The sequence below is a fragment of the Equus przewalskii genome, chromosome 1 (assembly GCF_037783145.1).
Source record: "Equus przewalskii isolate Varuska chromosome 1, EquPr2, whole genome shotgun sequence".
Classification (NCBI taxonomy): domain Eukaryota; kingdom Metazoa; phylum Chordata; class Mammalia; order Perissodactyla; family Equidae; genus Equus; species Equus przewalskii.
In genome coordinates, this window is record NC_091831.1 from 49,001,185 (window position 1) to 49,019,322 (window position 18,138).

At 40.4% G+C, this 18,138-nt stretch overlaps 1 protein-coding gene and 1 non-coding gene across 17 annotated transcripts in view; one reads left to right on the plus strand and one right to left on the minus strand.

Annotated features, from left to right (window-relative positions):
- FAM13C (family with sequence similarity 13 member C) overlaps window positions 1–18,138 on the minus strand; it is a 119,061-nt gene that overhangs the window by 17,535 nt on the left and 83,388 nt on the right. For all 16 annotated transcript variants that reach the window (XM_070611595.1, XM_008525197.2, XM_070611632.1 and 13 more), the window contains 2 exons: window positions 6,048–6,258; window positions 4,791–4,929 (listed from right to left, as the gene is read on the minus strand). In XM_070611595.1, coding sequence (XP_070467696.1) covers window positions 4,791–4,929; window positions 6,048–6,258 — 350 coding nt within the window. The remainder of the gene's footprint in view (window positions 1–4,790; window positions 4,930–6,047; window positions 6,259–18,138) is intronic.
- Window positions 6,945–7,051, plus strand: LOC139078630 (U6 spliceosomal RNA). The gene has a single exon (XR_011531656.1). It is a non-coding gene; the product is annotated as a U6 spliceosomal RNA (small nuclear RNA).

Below are 18,138 nucleotides of genomic sequence, written 5' to 3' on the forward strand. Positions count from 1 at the left end.
AAAACAGTTCAGGAACAAAACATATTAAGCTGGGAGAGAAATTCAGGCAGGAAAACTCCAGGTGATGGGGTTGCTTCTGAGAAACAGAGCAAACATTCTTGAGCTCCTCCACACTTTCATCCTTGTCATGGGCATTGTTTCTTAACACGTCTCGTCACCCAGCATTTTTCATAGTCCTTACCATGCCAATGTCCACTACAGGTTAACCCTCAATCACCTTGTGGGCCAACCATGCCCCATACCTCGCTGCCAGGCCATTCTTTTAATCAATGTAGATGACTGCAGTGATGCAAACCAGCACTTACTCCCCAGTCTGTGCTCACATACATGGTTTAAGACCACAGCCTGCTTAGGGAATACTGACAAACTGAAAGATAGAGCTCCTATCAGTCATATCGTCCAAGCTGAAGAAAGGAGAGTCTAGGATCTCTAAAACCTAACGATAGTCTTAAAAGTCAGTATGTCAGGGGGATACCAAGATTTCTAATCCTCTCACTTTTTATAGACTCAATATCCTACTGGGATAACATTAAAATAAAACTTAATCATTTGTGTGTGACCTTGGGCAAATTATTTAGCCTCTCTGTGCCTCAGTTCATCTACCAAATGAGGATTATAATAGCATCTCCCTCATAAGGTTGCTGTGAGGGATAAATGATTTAATATATGTAAAATACTAAAAAACAGTTCCAGGCACATGCTAAACACCACAGATGTGTTATCTAGAGTTACAAATATTATTGTTATTAACACTGGCAGTAGTGATAGTGGTAGTAGTGTTGCTAACAGATGTTCAAAGGAATCCTGAATAAGTTTTTACCAACAAACATGCATGTAAGGGTATGTGTGTCCTACCAAGTCACTAATCACACTTGGATGTGGCAAAAAGAATACATTTTTTATTTTAGAAGGATATGACTCTGTTAATACAAATCATTCACCTTGATTTTGGGACTTCTTCTCAGAGCATAAAAGTGGATTTTCTACAGAAAAGAGAAACTAGGAGAGAAGGACAAACATACTTAGCCTCTACCACAATAAATCAGTAAGAAACTTTCTTAAAGAAGCCAAGGCCACTTTGGTAAATTAAATGCAGGCTCAAGAAGATTACTGGTTACTTTGAATTGAGGATATACAAGGAACTATATAGGAATGCTCAAGATGACATGATCATAAACATCATAATAACAGCCAGAAATGTGTGCATTGTTAGTGACCACATATAGGGGGTCTGCAATGTTTCTTTAAGGATCCACTAAATCCATGTAACATCAGCAAGTTGTTGGTAAGAGAGAGGCATAGGGAGAGGAATGTGTTTCTCTCAAGTTCAAAGGAAAAAACAGTGCTTATGTGACAAGATCATCAAATGTGGGATTAGATATGTTAATTGTGAAAAACAAGGCATGGTTCTGTCATTTACCTCTAGAGTGATAAAAACCATACATTTTAAAATCAAAATGAAAAGAAGATTGAAGGAAAATGACAGTGATTTTTTTCCCAGAGGAGCTTAGACAAGATATCATGGTTTCCACGAGGGAAGTCCTTGTTTCAGGACCATGGACAGTGACACAGGGGCACATCTCCAAAACAGCTTACTTAGCCAGGTCCTACCCACGGTTGGCTAGAACGATGCACTGTGCTACTTCCCTGATATACAGTTTAGTACTTTGGCTTTAGGTAGCAGTCTGGTTATACAGACAGTCAATGTTTTACATTTGGCTTCTCAAAATCCTCCCAGTATTCTCCAATCTTATCTGAAAACATATCTTCTTATCTGGAACACATCTTTTTCACTGGATGTGCTCCACATAGTTAATGCCATCTTTTGAAATACTGCTAAAAACAAAAATAAAAACCTAAGACCCAAAGCCAATGATCATAAAAGAAATGAGCTTTCACTACTGCAAACAGAACTTGGGAGAAATTTAAGGCTGAATTTTCTGACGAAATATTTTAAAGCCTGAAATCATTTTACTGAAATGAATTGTTTACTTCCCTACTCTTAGGGGAGCTTTCAAAAGAGTTAAATCAAGCTTACAAGGATGGCAGCTCTCAAATCATGTGGAAAGTTTTCATGTACAAGCTGTGGATCTTCAAGCCTTCTAACTGCTGAACCGAAATATTCCAGTTTAAGAGACCCCAAGGTCCATACACCCAGAAATTACACAGGGTCAATTTTGTTCAATGCAATTATAATGGGGCTCCCAAGTCACATAACTGAGGGTAGCACTGGACCAGATTTGTGGTCTGCCAAAACAGTTCATAAGACACTTTAGAAAGATTTCTGGATTAGGAATGAAACCCTAGATCAAGTCTTTGCTGTAGGATCCTGGGGAAGTCACCTCCCTTCTCCTGGCCTCAGTTTCTTCAGTGGTCAAATAAGAAATAAGACTGCCTGATCCTTTCTAATTCTAACATTTTCTAATTCCACTGAAAGTGGACATCTGGCTGAAACAGGCTTTTTCAGGTCCATGAGTATAATGATAGTTAAATGTAAAATCAATTGTAGGGCGTAAACACAGTTTTGGATAAGAATGTGAAATGGTTACTTTCAACAGAGAGGGAAAGATGGATGTTGTACCAGGGCATCAGACTAGCACCGAGGCCCCCTAGGAGCTCAGATTCAACAATTAGCAGTGAGTGCTATTAATTCCACAGTCAGGCTGCCAAGAAGGAAAGTCTTGCACACAGCAACCAATTAAAGCCCACTGACATGTCAAACTTCTAACTACAGCCCAATACCCTGACAGGAAGGGGAAGGGGAAGAAAGCCCTGTTTCCTGAGACGTGGAAGGTTCTGATTATACCAAAGACTTTTATACACACTGAAGCATGATGAGCATGAAGCCTTCTTGCTCTACTGCTCCCAAATCTATCCACCTGCATGACTGAGTGTTTCAGTGTGTGGGCATGTGTCTGCCCTGGCTCTAAAGCTTCTCTTGACAAAGGCAGGAGATGTCAGGAATTCTCTTCCAAAATAGGCAGCTGCTGAGTGACTGTTATAGTTGGAAGAAGTAATCCAGGGTCTGTGGCTGCAGGTAGAAAAATCCAATGGAGAATTAACGTGTACAATTTTCCTTCATTTTCTCATAAGGCAGAGGCTGCCATGGGATAGCCTGTTCAAATATCACTCAAACAGTTAAAAAGTTAGTAATATTTAGGAACACTTATTTTTTCTGTGCCAAACTCTGTAATTAGCATCATATACACACTCCCTCATTTAATACTCACAAACTTAAGAAGTCACTACCAATATTAACTCCACTTTACAGATGGATAAGCTGAGGCTCAGAGGTAACGTAACAAGTCCAAAGGCACAAAGTTCCAAAGTGGCTGTGCTGGGTTCAAATCCAGATCAGTGTGATTCAAGAACTGCCAGGTTAGAAGTATTAACAGGCCCTGGGAAGGGAGCCCCTGTGTGTTATCCCCCAGTCTCCAATGTGAGGGAATCTAACACTCCAGCAGCAAACAAGGATTATCAGCTTCTCTCATGATGTCTTCAGCTTTCAAAATGCGGACACTTATGAATGTTACTCCTATTCCTCCATTATAAAACCTACTCTTCTTTAATCTCCTACCCCAAGCCTGAGCTGATAGAACACAACTACCTTAGGCAAGTTATAATTCTTTGCTGAGCCTCAGTTTCCTTATCTTTAAAATAAAGGCCTGTACTCGTAATGTGTAGAGCACCCTCCTGCTCAATGAAAGACAATAAGTAGCTGTGACTGCCTGACTTTGAGGAAGAGAAGAACCTTCAACACCCTACGGTTGTCTTGAAAACCAATCTGATTGTTTTTTCCATTTTGCAAAGCTAAAAATCACTCCTTAAAACTCTACTTTTAGTGAATTTGAGGCCACTGGGGAAACACAGGACAGGAAGAACAGGGAAGCAGAATATTACCCGCACTCACCTCCCTCCCCAGAGCTTATCCCACAATCCCTGCCGATTGCCTCTCTACCAGGTGCTTAGTGAGCCTTTAAATATTTCAAGGTGTATGAGACATCATTTCCTATTTTCTTTTATTCTAATAACAAGCTGTTCTGGGCCCTCTGCCAATGACCCAATATCTTTGTGCAATTCTACATGAATATGATTTTTCTCTATGCCATGGTCACCATTAGAGAAAATAAATAAAACTAGCATTAGATGTCAGACACTTACCCACTTACCTCTGACACTATTGTTTCTTATGTAAGAAAGAAAAAGGATTATGATTGCAACACTGCAGCACCAGCACAAAGACTGGTGTCTCTCTGATGGGAAAGGATGGATCACAGTTTGTTCTTATGAATGGCCTAAACAGATGTCACTTGAGAAGTCCTCATCCATCGACCAGGAAGTACTTTAATGTCAAAGTAAACTCTCTCTCCCTCATCCTGTTCCACAATGAGAGATTCTGTCCTCTGGATTCTTAATATGTTCTTACCAAATGCAAATGCAAAAGGATTAAAGGAAAAAATAAGACCATAATTCAAAAGCTTTCCAAATTTCAGTCCTGGGAACACTAGTAACAGTAAGATTCCTCGGGGAAGGAAGGGGGGATCAATAATCAAATCAGTTTTGAAATAAGGGCTGTAATCCATTACTAGTAAATATCTTAGCAGAGATCAATTGACAGCATGTGAGAACAAGACAGATCCAGGATGGGAACTCAATTTATGATAGGTCCTGGGTTGGCCAATGGAAACAGAGCTGTTACCTGGCACACAGGGGTACCCAAGAAGGAAGGATAGAAAAGCCCACACACCTCTAAAACAATCTGCTTTTATTTCAAACCATAGGGTCCTTACCCTGTATTTCTTTTCTTGTTCAAATTTTTCTTCAAATTTCCGAATTTTCCGCTTGAGGCTCTGGATATGCTTGGTGAGTTGGATAATAGTCTGTGGCTCCTTGCCATCACCACAGCTGCACCGTGAAGAACTTCGGGGCCTGCAATGATTACAGGGAAGGAAAAAATCATCAAAAACAACAGCCTTCCAGTAAACACTGCTGCTGGTCCTGGATTATCAGAGAAGTCCAGAGGGCAGTTCATTATTTGATGAGTCTACTATGGTAGTATCTGCTCATTAATGGAGACCCCTGATCACAGAACTCCATTATGGACAAATGTCATCAGGGGCTTTAGTGTACAAATGTCAGAATATTAGTCCAGGAAATACATTTCATAAAGCTTGAAGGAGACCAATTTAAGACTAAAAGGAGAGCATTGTTGTGGTGCTATCCTCAGTAGGTTTCATGAGCCCCCCTACCAACATTTTCAAGGAAGATATAGATGAGCAGTTAACTTTTCTTGACATAAGAGAGCCTTTGTGAATCTGATGAAAGGAATGGACTCCCCTCCATAAAACATCTTCACCGTCTCACATGACACACCCTTTTCAATAGCAATAATTCACTCACTCTCTCAAGTCCATCAATAGGCAGTCCCGGGACCCAGGTTAGGATAAATCCATGAATAACAGCAGAGGTTACTAAGGAGAAACTAGGAGTTCCCTGCACATATTTTTAGTCAAAAGAAATTCATTTTAGTATACATCAAAATTATTTGTTGAGCTTTAAAAAAAAAAAACACACTGTTCCACACTTTTGGGGGGATGGTTGCTATTGTAAGCTACCATTTTTCCAGACTCTAAGAAGAAATTGAGGTAGACAACTCCCAAGCACTGCCACAGTCTATCCGTTGAGCCCACTGTTGGACATGGAAAGAATATGGAGCTCATCAAGAACGATAGTCCTGATATTTGCAAGTACATACACTTACTTAGGACTCTGGTTCTTTCACCAAAAACATTCAAATATGTGAGCCCCAGGGTAGCCTGTATCTATGACCATTTCCTCCTGAGACAGGAAAGCCTGAAACAGCATCCCAACTAGAAAGTCCACTGATTTTTGCCATTTCTTGTTCAGGCCTTCCAACTGTATTTGATAGGCATGTCTGCACTATTTCAGACACACATTTCACAGTAGTAATAAATGTAGTATTTGAAAAACTGTATGAAACATACAGTATTTGAAAAACTGATGATAACAAAACAAGGTTTTCTTACATCATAAACTGCTGAGTGCTGGGGGGAGAAGGGGCTGATTCAGGGTCTAAGTTGAATCTCTGACTTTGGCTGAAGATGGAGCATCGCGGTGACAGGAGCGGGTTGTCACCATCAGTGATGTGACAGAGCAGCCTGCTGGTCCCCACAGACTGGAGGTCTTCTGGTGTGCTGTCTGCTTCATTCTGCCCATCTTTGTGGACTGGCGCAGGATCTGAGGACACAAGATAAATCATCAAGACTCAGAAGTGACAGAGGGCTTGAGACTGTCATGTTCCTAAATAAAGATCATAAACATTCATTACAATGTCTTGCCTCTCTGTCATTTCTTCCTTCTGGGGATATGAAAGGCTTTCAAAATACTGTCATGTTTATTCTCACAGAACCTGGACAGAAAACATTACAAAGCCACTACCACCAAAAAAAGAAAAAAAAAGAAGGAAACAAATTATTTCAGTCTGAGTTATAGAGTCAGTGTAGCCCAAAACTATAAAAATCCTCTCTTTATTTCATTATTTGCATATCTTGGAGGGTGTATTACAAAATTTAGAGTGAAAAAAACACAATAAGTATGGAGCTGGAGCAAAAGATGATAGATTATGAGGAAGAAAAGGGATAACAGAATTGCCAGTGAAGGAAGAGAGAGGAGAAAACAAAAGAGGAAGAGAAGAGTCCCCAGATAGAAAATTATTCAGCAGTCATTAAAAATGATGGAGAACTCTGCTTATCAATACGGAATGACACTCAGAATATGCTAAATGAAAACCACGGATTTCATAACAAAACAGTAATGACTCCGTTTTACATAAAAGCCTACATCTATGTGTACAAATAAATGCACTAAAAAATCAAAGAAACTACATAGCAACTACAAGCATAGTAGAATTAAGAATGATTCTGGTGCTCGCTTCGGCAGCACATATACTAAAATTGGAACGATACAGAGAAGATTAGCATGGCCCCTGCGCAAGGATGACACGCAAATTCGTGAAGCGTTCCATATTTTTTAGGTGAAAGTTAACATATTGACAAGGAGATCTGATCGGTGGTTACCAGGGAAAAGGGGGGGTGGGGGGAGGGCACAAAGGGGGAAGTGGTGTACCCACAACATGACTAACAATAATGTACAACTGAAATCTCACAAGGTTGTAATCTATCATAACATTAATAATAAAAAAAAAAGAATGATTCTGTTTTTTCTCCAAAACTTTACATAGCATTTTATTTTGGACAAAAACTAAAAAGAAAACCTGCTCTAAACCTTCTCCCCAGCTAGGTAGCTCTGTGTCTAAACCCTCAAATGATCACTCCCCTTTTAAATGAGCTTATTAGCTCCCCACTCCAGGGTCAGTCCAGAAGGTGGGCACCCCTGTGCTATGGAGGTGAGGGCAGGGAAGTGAGGAACATTAGGACACTGAGGGAGGGTGGCCAGGACAAGTGTGTCTCTATAGTGGGGCTCTGTACAGAGTTATTCAAGAAGCAGCCGAAACAAATTCCTTCTCAATTTTGCCCAGCAAACAAGTCAGGACAAAACAAGGCTTCCTCTTACTCCTACTACCCCAAAGAAAGGGGAAAACAAATATTTTCTGGGTGAATAAGCGGAATCTGAAAATACTGACAATCCCTTTTTCCAAAATAAACATTTATCACAATTTGGTACCGGATGAACCTTAATCAGATTTAGAATGGCTTGTGTTCTCTAGAGCTTGAAATGCAATTTGCTTTGTGTAATATCAAACGTCTGATTAGGTCCTTGTGTGTTTTCAGTTGGCTTCTCCCCTGCTGGGCTGTAGACTGGGAGGGTGGATAATACCTCCTATTGTGCCTTTGAAGCTCATTGACAGCAGTCCTGTCAGTGGCTGAGGCTGGTCAGAAATGAACGAGGTGAGGGCTGGGGAAGAGTTGGAGCCAGTGGAAGGCCAGTGTCCAGGCCCACAGGTAAGGTGTGCTAGTATGACAGACACAACTCATCACAGGTAACAGCCTTACTAAGAATAATTTACCCAGAAAACACTGCAGTTTGGCAGGAGTCCTAAGGAGTTACAGGAATAACAGTTACTAACCAATAAATCATAGCACATACTAACAATGATCTTTAAAACCCACCTGGAGGTGTATGGGTTCCTCACCAAATCCTTTTCTTAAGCCATGAGACTCTAAGAAGAAATGCATTTTATTCACGTTACCTCTTTCTGGTCAGTATCTTTGGGTAATAATGGGAAGAAAAGAATCTTTAGCAAGCACCAGGGACCAGTATATTTTTGTTGAAATGGGAAAGGTGTGAGGGCTTCAACCCTTCAGCCCAGCTGCAGCCTCAGGGTCAAAACTAACTTGAGTCTCCTGGTGCCAGTTTATAATCCCAAAACAGAAGTATCCAGGTTCCTAGCCATATGACTGTGAAGTGGAGGCGAGAAAGGAGCTCAGCTTCTGAAACCTGCAGAATCTTAAGATGTAACTTCATAGAATCACCAATCATTACGAACAGCTCTTTTTGCACTGCACTACAATAGTAAACCTCAGTTTATATGGCATCTGTTTTCTGTGGGCACTTGCATCATTTACCAGTGCTGCCTAATTAACATTCCAACTCCCCTTTCTCCCCAGTTCACCACTGAAGGAAGCAATGAGCCAGAAAGATCCCAACGCGATCAGTTGAAAAGCAAGAGAGTCAAAAACTGGTAATTAGGTAGCACCTCAGCTTTTTGTCTAAACTCACCATTAGAGTTGAGAAGTGGCTTAATTAAATCAGCTGGCGCATTTATATGTGTGCATTTGTGTAGACAGAATTATTGAGCTCTTTACTCAGAAGAGGCCAACATAGATTCAGAACTAGCCATCATTGCTGCCATCCTGGGAACAGAGCCCAGGCCACCGCTTACAGACCCTGCTCTCCGACAGGGAGAAGCTTATGGCAATATTAAACTCAGGTGGCTTCTGACAGTTCCCTGGAGGTACACTACTTCTTCTTCCAGAGGAAGGGGTAGCCTGCCAGGGCCCATAGTGTGATGCAGTATGGTTTAGAGGAAGGGGTCTGGGAGCCAGGAATCTTGGCGTGCTAATACTTTCGTGTGCATCTCCAGCAAGTTCCCCGACTTCTCTCAGTGTCTTTGTTTGGCCCGTCTCACAGGGCTGTGATAGCAAAGTAAAAAGAGATCTGCTATAGAGCACTGTGCATATAGTTAACAGGTCTGTAGTATACACTTAAAAAGTTGTGACGAGTGTAGATCTCATGTTAAATGTTCTTACCACATTCAAAAAACACTGTTTTTCCTTCTTTGTATTTTCTAAAATTTCTGTAACGAATATGTCTTAATTTTATAGGAATGAAAAAAACAATAAAATATAAAAATTTGAAAAAGAAAAAAGCACTCTGAAAAGGGAAGTGAGAAACAAGCCAAGGGGCAGCACAATAGAGAACAGAGACTGTGCGGCTGGATCCCAGGTCTGCCACCGTTAAGAGGTACTTCAGAAATAACGAACCTTTTTAAACCTTTCTTCACCTGTAAAATGGGGAGAATAATGGTGCCTGCCTCAAAAGACTAAGTGAGGATGAAATGAAACAAAACTGTATCTTCTAAAAAATTTTTGCCATATCCACATAAACCTATTTTTTTAACTCTCTCTATATATGTAGTAAAAAAGGACATATTTTATACATATAAATTTACATATTTACCATGTATTTTAGATAGACAAATTTCAACTTACAGTTTTTAAAAATTTCAGCTTCATCCTAGACCATGATGGCCAAGAAATCATGAATTTGATGTGCTAGCTACATTTTTTTTACTAATACATATTAATATAAATTCCTATTAAAACTAACAATGTTTACCCATGCATCCTTTGTGTAGCATATTTGGTGAAACATTAAGATAAGGCATAGAAACTGCTAAACACGGTAACCATGAGAACCATCATTTTAATTACTATCAGCAAAATAAGGTAGTTGAATGTTATCTTCTCTTATTGAACGCCAACTACACTAGGAGTCCCTATGGGGTTAATATGGGAAATGAGAACCAATATATTCTTCAACATATTGTCCCTCCTACTAGTTCTTATTTATAAATAAGAATAATAATCATATCCGATATTTATGGAGTGACTCACTATGTCCTCAAACTTGTAAGAGTTTTTGCATGTAGTTAATCTTCATAACAACCACGTAAGGCTGGTAGTTATATGATCTCCATTTTAAATTCAGCAGGGATGGTGGTATAAACTATGTTAACTCCATTCAGGAAGGGTTTGACCAGCGCCCAAGGGAGAATATTCCATATCTCTGACTCTGGCTGCCCACGCACTGAGCAGTAGGGAACACAGAGAAGAAAAAGAATTATCGTCAGTGTGTGAAGGCCAAGAGACCACTTCCGGTGCAACCTCAGGCAGAGGCGGTGGCTGTATGACAGCTGTAAATGAGTCAGTCCAATTTGAAAATATATCTTTCTAAAGTGAATTTTTAAAGCAATTCAAAATTTAAATAAATCTCGATCTGCAACCACTGAGATGGACTGCTGAGATCTGAGTAATAAGTTAGCCATTGTCTTGTGGATTTGTTAATTTGCACTCTAAGGTTTGCCCATCATGGTGAGCTCATAGGTTGCATTCAGGTACATTCCAAATACCAAAACGTCAGCCTTTGTTGGTTTTAAAAGTTAAATCAGCCAAAAACATGTCCATGATTTCAATGAGCTTCAAGCATCAGAGTTCTCGGCCAGCTTCACAAAAGCGGGCCACCAAAACGAAAACAAAAAACAACCCATAAACATCTAATGGATACACAATGGGTTCCTTGCATATCCGTTCGGCTTTAAGTATGTTGAACTTGAGCACCTGAAGGCGCTAAAGCATTAGCTATGGGATCACAAGGGAGTGAACATGGTAAGCTTGAAGTTATCCTAATAACTAAGCCTGAGAAACAGATGAGCTTGCTTGCTCAGAGACTGCTGAGAAGGGAGAAGCAGTATCTCCAAGGTTAGGATGGGCAGAGTAGGAATGAGAACAGATGAAGAGGGATTCCAGGTTGGGAAGGCGGACCAAGTTACCAAGTGGGGTGAGGTTGCACTCCAGGCAGGTTTCTGTATGGCATCTTCTATGGACCGCCACCAAAAACATCAGGGAGCTTCAGGGGTGGGAAATTTGCACCGTAAAATCAGGGCTCGGCTTTATGACAGGCACCCTGCAGATCCCAAGAGGTAGTTTCCCATCATGGACAAAATCATGAGCTATAGGTCCAGAAACACCTGAATTCAAGTCCCACTTTTGTCATGTATGACTTGGGACATATTATTCAATTTTTTAAAATCTCAGTTTTCCCATCTGTTTAATAGGAATCCATTCATTCCACAAATGTTTAGCGACCATCTACTGCATGTCAAGCCCTGTTTCAGGTGAGAATGACAACAGTATCTACCTCATAAATTCTTGGGAGAATTAAAAAAAGATGAGGAATCTCGAGTTCTTAGGACGGTGCATGGGAGAGGAGGCATAATAATCCATCAATAAATGTTAGTTGCTGTTTTCTATTGATGGTGGCATCTTTTACCTAGTTAGGGAAATTTGGAGGGAAGCCAGCTGGGGGAGGGGAAGATGAGTTCAGTTCTGGATGCGTTAAGAGGCACTTTCAGTCCCCAGGTGGAGGTGCCCAGTAGCCCTGGACATGCGCAGGTATGGAGCTCAGGAGACAGAGACTATCTGGGCTTGACCTTAGCATGCACATCCCCAAGCTCCCCTTCCGTAATGGGGGCAGTGCCGTGAGCCTCATTTTCATTTTGAAGGAGCCAATGTACTGATTTCAATGAAAATGAACGGCCAATAGTTTAGAGCCCTGGGTTAGCTGAGCAATGAGAAACTCCAAAATCCTTCCTGAAAACCAGACAACGACATGGATCAAGAAATCTCAGCTCAGATCTAAACTTATTCCTTGCCTCTGCATTTTTGGTTACAATCTTCTCATTAAATTTCCATTGGTAAATACAGGTCCAGGTTTTAGGTTTTTGAGCAGTTCTTAAAATAAATGTAACCCCATCACTCCTATTCCCTAGGGAATTATAGGACAATTTTGGAATATTTTTTTCTTGAGTCACTACTATTATACCTAACATATTCAACACTGTTTATCAAGTAAACATACATTTAAATGGCAGAAATACATAAATACATAAATCTTCAGGGTATATTGTCACTGATCATTTTAAAAGTTAAATAATAATTTATACACACTTTCAGAAAAGGCTTTTAAAGTTCAGTTTTAGTATTTTCACTGTCTCAATAGTAAGGAGTAAATGACTTCCAGTTTAAAAAAGGTAAAATCAACAAAGGCCCAACAACAACAACAAATCACATTGTCATTTGGCTAACGCGTTGTTTACAATATCATTTTGGGAGCTGTAAACAGTTTGAACTCACCTAAATTTTCAGTATTATAATGATATTCAATAAACATTAGTGTCTAGATGAAATTCAATAAATATCATAAATATGCCTTAATTTCACACCATAACTAGCTTAGCAAAAGAAAGTCCCAAAGGAAAAGACAGGAGGCAGTAAAGACGACTAGATTGAATGGAGACAGAGGAAGACAAAGTGGCAAGGTACTGGGTGAGAAAGAGAAGCAGCCAGAAAGCTGTGGGAGAAGAAAAAGAAGAAAAACAAAAAGACGTCAGGGTGGTGGGCGTGGGTGAAAGGGCAGGCGAGGCAGAGTGACAAAGGTGAGTTTGCTCAGAGGAAATGTGCAATGAAAGCAAACTTCTAGCCCATGGAAGACTGGAGTCTTCAGACATTAGTGACTTCTACTCTAAATCAGAACTGAACTGTGGGCTCCGGTAACGTGACCCACGCTGAGGACAGGTGTCAGATCTCCAGACCTTTGTTGTATTAGGAAGGGGAAGAAATCCATTCGTTGCATTGTTTTGTAGCAAAATACCTCATGTAGGGAGAATTCATGCTTTTGGAGGCACTTTCTACACAGCACCAAACCAAATGCCCAATTTGGGGAGGAAAGAAGAAACAATCTTCTAGACAAATCTACCAGCTTACCAGATGAATCTTTTCACTTTTCTTTTGATTATTCAAGACTTATTCCTTTGCCTATATGCACACTGTCAAAGGATAGTTGAGAAATAACCAAGGGAAATGAACAATGAAAAATAATCTTTGAAACCACGTTTTTGCTTCTCTGTGTCACAAAAGTGGAGCCAAATGCTCAGATTACAGAGCTCTGCCTGAGCCATGGGGTGGGGGATCATCCATGATAGTATCCAAGATTCAGAAGCACCCTCTTGGGATAAAGAGGAAGCTGGGGGCTGTGACATTGATCATTGTCAGCCTAACTGACTCCCCAGGTCTTCTAGTTTATTCCTGCACAACTGATCATCTCAGTAGTACAGCTGATAAAAATCTGCGATTAAGATAACAAGAGCCATTTTCAGAAGAGTTTTCATTTACGAGTAGATGAGCTTTCTGAAGCAGAAGGAAAACAATATACAAAGCAAACAAGAAGACTACTGAAGGAAATTCCAACCTTCAATGGGGGTTCTCTTCACTATGCTCATCCAACGTCAGTTAGGAAACATTAGTCAAAGAAGTTGGACCCGCACCTCCACAGAGAGCCAGAGAAAAGTATGATTCTCAGGGAACTGGAAGAGAAAGAGGTTGCCCACCCCAAGCCTGGGGGGTGTCCTAGAGCAGTGTCAGACACCAAGCATCTAGGCATGCTGGTCACTTCCAGACTGTGCTCTTCATAATCATGGAAGAACGAATAAGCAGAAAGAAAGGTTTTAAAATGACTGTCTTATATAGGAAAACATGTGCAGGCGAAAAGGAGTATATGAGAACTGTCTGCTCAATTTTCCACAAACCTAAAACTGTTCTTGAAAATAAGGTCTATTAACTAAAGAAAATATCATGACTATAAGCCTACTGGTTAAAAGCTGGGGCTCTGGAGTCAGTGCCCCGGGCTTAGTCTGAGATGCCACTTGCTCGCAGTTGTTACGTCCTTGGCCAGGCAAGCCTCATTTATAAAAAGTTGTAGCGAGAATAAATGAGACAAAGCATGTTACCACACTCCTTGGCCAGACTTAAAAACAGAATTAAAAAAATTTTAATAATCACCTGGCAGTTTAGGCTACAGGACTTATTTTTTCCTTCCCTATAAAGCAATTATAGAAACAGCCTTGGAGAATTATACTATCATCTATGAATTTTGAAGTCATTTTTAAAAATACTTTATTTGGAAAGCAAGGGGTTAACGTGAAGCTCCCTCTTTCAGAGACTATGAAAATAGTTAAAAAAGCATCAGAGAAAAATTATTAACGGTAAAGATCTTTTCCAGCCAAGTTATGTCACAGGTTTAGCACAGGATAGATTTTATGGTAACAAATGTAGTTTCAACTTCAATAGGAGGTAATTATTCAAGCATCAGATCTACAGATTATTGCCGTTATAAGTACCTCTGGCTTAAGGGAACTAGTGTGGTGTCAATAATATGCAAGACTGTAGAGTGGACATAGGGAATGAACAGTAGCAAATGATACTTCCACACTTTGAAAGTAGTTAGAAACTATAATAGATATTTAAAGACAAATGTAAGCAATATTAGCTGGAGGAAAGGCAACATAAGCTCTGAATATGGCAAGTATGCCCAGCTTTTGAAATAATGATAGGTGACATTGATTGAGCATTTACCGCAGGGGATGGTGCTAACAGCCTCATATGTATTATGCTACATCATTCTCACAAAAGTCCTAAGAAGTAGATACTAGCCTTTTTCCCATCTTAAAGAAAAGGAAACTGAGGCATGGAGAGATCAGGTATCTGTCCAAGATCACCCAACTAGCACATCTTATTCTGAACAAGGCAGAGCCAACGAAAATAATTTATTTGGGCTTTCAGGAAGTCTGTGGGATGGTCTTCATACCAAAAGTTCTTTAAAAAAAAAACCAAACAATGATTGGGCTAAATGTTCTGCAATGGATACAAAATCCACTTAACAACATGCAGCAAAGAACAGAGTTGAATTAGTATCTTTACAACAGACATACACGTCATTACTAATCCTCGCAAACGGCTCCTGGATTAATCTTGTTTTACATTTCAGAAATGAATAGAAGAGGAAGTAGAGTGTTGAATTGGAGTTTACAGATGATATTTTTCAGAAAGCAAAACGCTAAGCAACCACAGAAGTTCACAAACCATGAGGAAGCTGAACAGCAGCAGACGACCTTCACTGTGGGCCAGCGGGCAAGGCAGCTGAAGAAAACGAACGCATCTACTCTTAAATAACAAGCACTAAAGCATTAGTTTGACAGGGAATGGGAATTTTGGAGGTTTTATGGAATACTCTGATATGACAAAAAGGCCAAGAAAATAGCATGCATCTCTAGGAAGAGTTTGGGAAACAATCCAACAAGCATACTTATTTTGTAATTATTTTATAAAGCACCCCATGCCCATTTTTTAAGTTGTTATTTTTATTGAGATCATTGTAGTTTCACTTATAGTTGTAAGAAATAAAAGAAGGATCCCATGTATACTTTGTCTAATTGCCCCCAATGGTATCATTTTGCAAAAGTATAGTGCCTGTGTCCACATTTACAAAGAAAATTCTACTATTTCACTCCATCTGGAATACGCTATGCAGGTGAGGTAAATACCCATCAAGAAAGGCACAGGGGCCTAGAGATGGTTTAGATCAAAGGAGCTGAACTGTAGGAACAGAGGGGCTGCAACAGGTCAATCAACTACAAATCTAGGTCTCTTCTGACAAAACAAACTCATGGATAAAAAATATGATTTTTGGGGGCCGGTTCCGTGGCCGAGTGGTTAAGTTCGCGCGCTCCACTGCGGCGGCCCAGGGTTCGGATCCTGGGCGCGGACGTGGCACCGCTCGTCAGGCCACGTTGAGGCGGTGTCCCACATCCCACAACTAGAAGGACCTGAAACTAAGATATACAACTGTGTACGGGGGGGGTTGGGGAGATAAAGCAGAAAAAAAAAAAAAAGATTGGCAACAGTTGTTAGCCCAGGTGCCAATCTTTAAAAAAAAATTTTTTTTTAATGATTTTCAAAACAAATTAGTTATGTAGAGTGTATATAGGCTATCCATGGGCTTACTTTCGAATTTTAGAATATTCGAACTATGTGGACTTAACATTTAGACAGGATGGCAAATAACAGAGTGTGAAGCACTTAGACTATGGAGTCTGACTGGGGGAACGCCTCCACTCCTCCCCCCAACTCTGTAGCTGTGGGACCTTCAGCAAGTTTCATTAACTCTCCAAGTTTATTTCCTCATCTTTCATCTGGGAATAATAATGGCACCTACCTCAGGGTTGTTGTGAAGATAAAATGAGAAAACCTATGTAACAACGCCTGCGCAAATGAAGAGGTCACTAACTAATGTTGATGATATTCATTTAAAGATCTTTAAAGCAGGGTTTCTAAAACCCTGGCACAATTGACATTTTGGACCAGATAACAATCATATAACAATTTGTTGGGGCAGTGTGTGCATGTGTATGTGTGTTTGGGGGGGGTGAAGGGGGTCTTGTGCATTGTAGGATGTCCAGCAGCAGCCCTGGCCTCTACTCACTAGATGCCAGTAGCACTCACCCTCTAGCTGTAACACCAAAAATGTTTCCAGATCCTGCTAAGTGCCCTTAAAGAGACAAAAAAATTAACTCTGGTTGAAAACCACTGCTTTAAAAGGACTGATTTAAGACATTTTAATTTTGCACTTTAGGGTGGGGAGCCCAGACACCTGTACGTTTAATAAGCACTCCCAAGTAACTGGGAACTTCTGGTCAGGTGGACAGTGTCTTGACATATGAGAGGGAAGGTCAGGTTCTCATACAATACATTAGTGTTTTCTAATAATCAACATCAGCAACTAGACTCTTACCCAAACGGAAAGTTCAATTTGAAAATCAAGATTTTAGGATAAAAGAATTAATTAGGTAGTGCTTTGGAACTATTATTTTTAGTAAGAAGTCTTCAGTTATCTCTGGCGACAGTTTTTGCTAAAACTCTATACCATCAATCACCTGTGGTCAGATAGGATAGGGGTTACTATGCTTAGTCATGTGGAACATCAAATAGTCCTTGTGCACACTGTGAAATGACAAGCAGTTGAAACGACAATCATCATTCCATTTTCCTTTCACCATCACCAGAAAAGATGCTTACGAATGCCACAGAGGAAACATTCACTTCAGCTTTAAGAGGCTACTGATTCAGTTAGAGAGATTTTGAGCCTAAGTACGTCTCACGTTATGTGGTTTGCCTACAGGTAGGGTGACCAGCCATCCTGGATTGTCTGGGACTGAGCATTTCCCAGCATGTGGGACTTTTAGTGTTCAAACTGGGACAGTCAGTTACCCCATGTACAGTCCCAAAGCCGCCTTGTAGCTGCTTCCCTCTCCATCACTTTTCTCTAAGGGCCTCGACATCCCCCAGATCTGTCCATGTCCCCATCCCACTCATCTCTAGCCTGCAGACTTGGGTGCTTGAGCACCTTTCTCCTGAAGTAAATGGACTGAGTGGACGGGTCACAGACTTTGAGTTATAAGTCCATGTGGTCTGTGAGCCTCTTCCCTTTGATGAAATTGCGGTGAAGCAGAGTCAAGGAGAACCTGATGTTTTCTCTCCTAATTCAAGACCCTGACCACTGAAATAATGGCTCCTGTACTTAGAAGTGTTTATGAAATACAAAGATTCCAGGACTTCCACCCCAGACTGACTAGAGATGAGGACTCAGAATCCTCATGTTTGAAAAGCTTCCTGGTAATTATAATGTGCAAGAAGGTTCAGGAACACTATCCAGAACACAGTGCCCCTCGAGGGGTGCCATGAAATATGTTCTTGCTGCAAGTGCAGTATATAACTGGATTTTTAGAATAAGGGAGCATTTCAGGTATTTCACTAGATGGGACTGATCTTTGAAACCCATAAACTCAAGTTAAAACGTAGTGTTTTGATCTCAAGAAAGAGAGACTACAATACTTTGCTTAGACCGTCATTGCAGATGCCCACTGCGAAGTTAAACAACTGAAGCCATGCCCTAATCAAGTCTAAAGTTTGAAACCTATTTAAA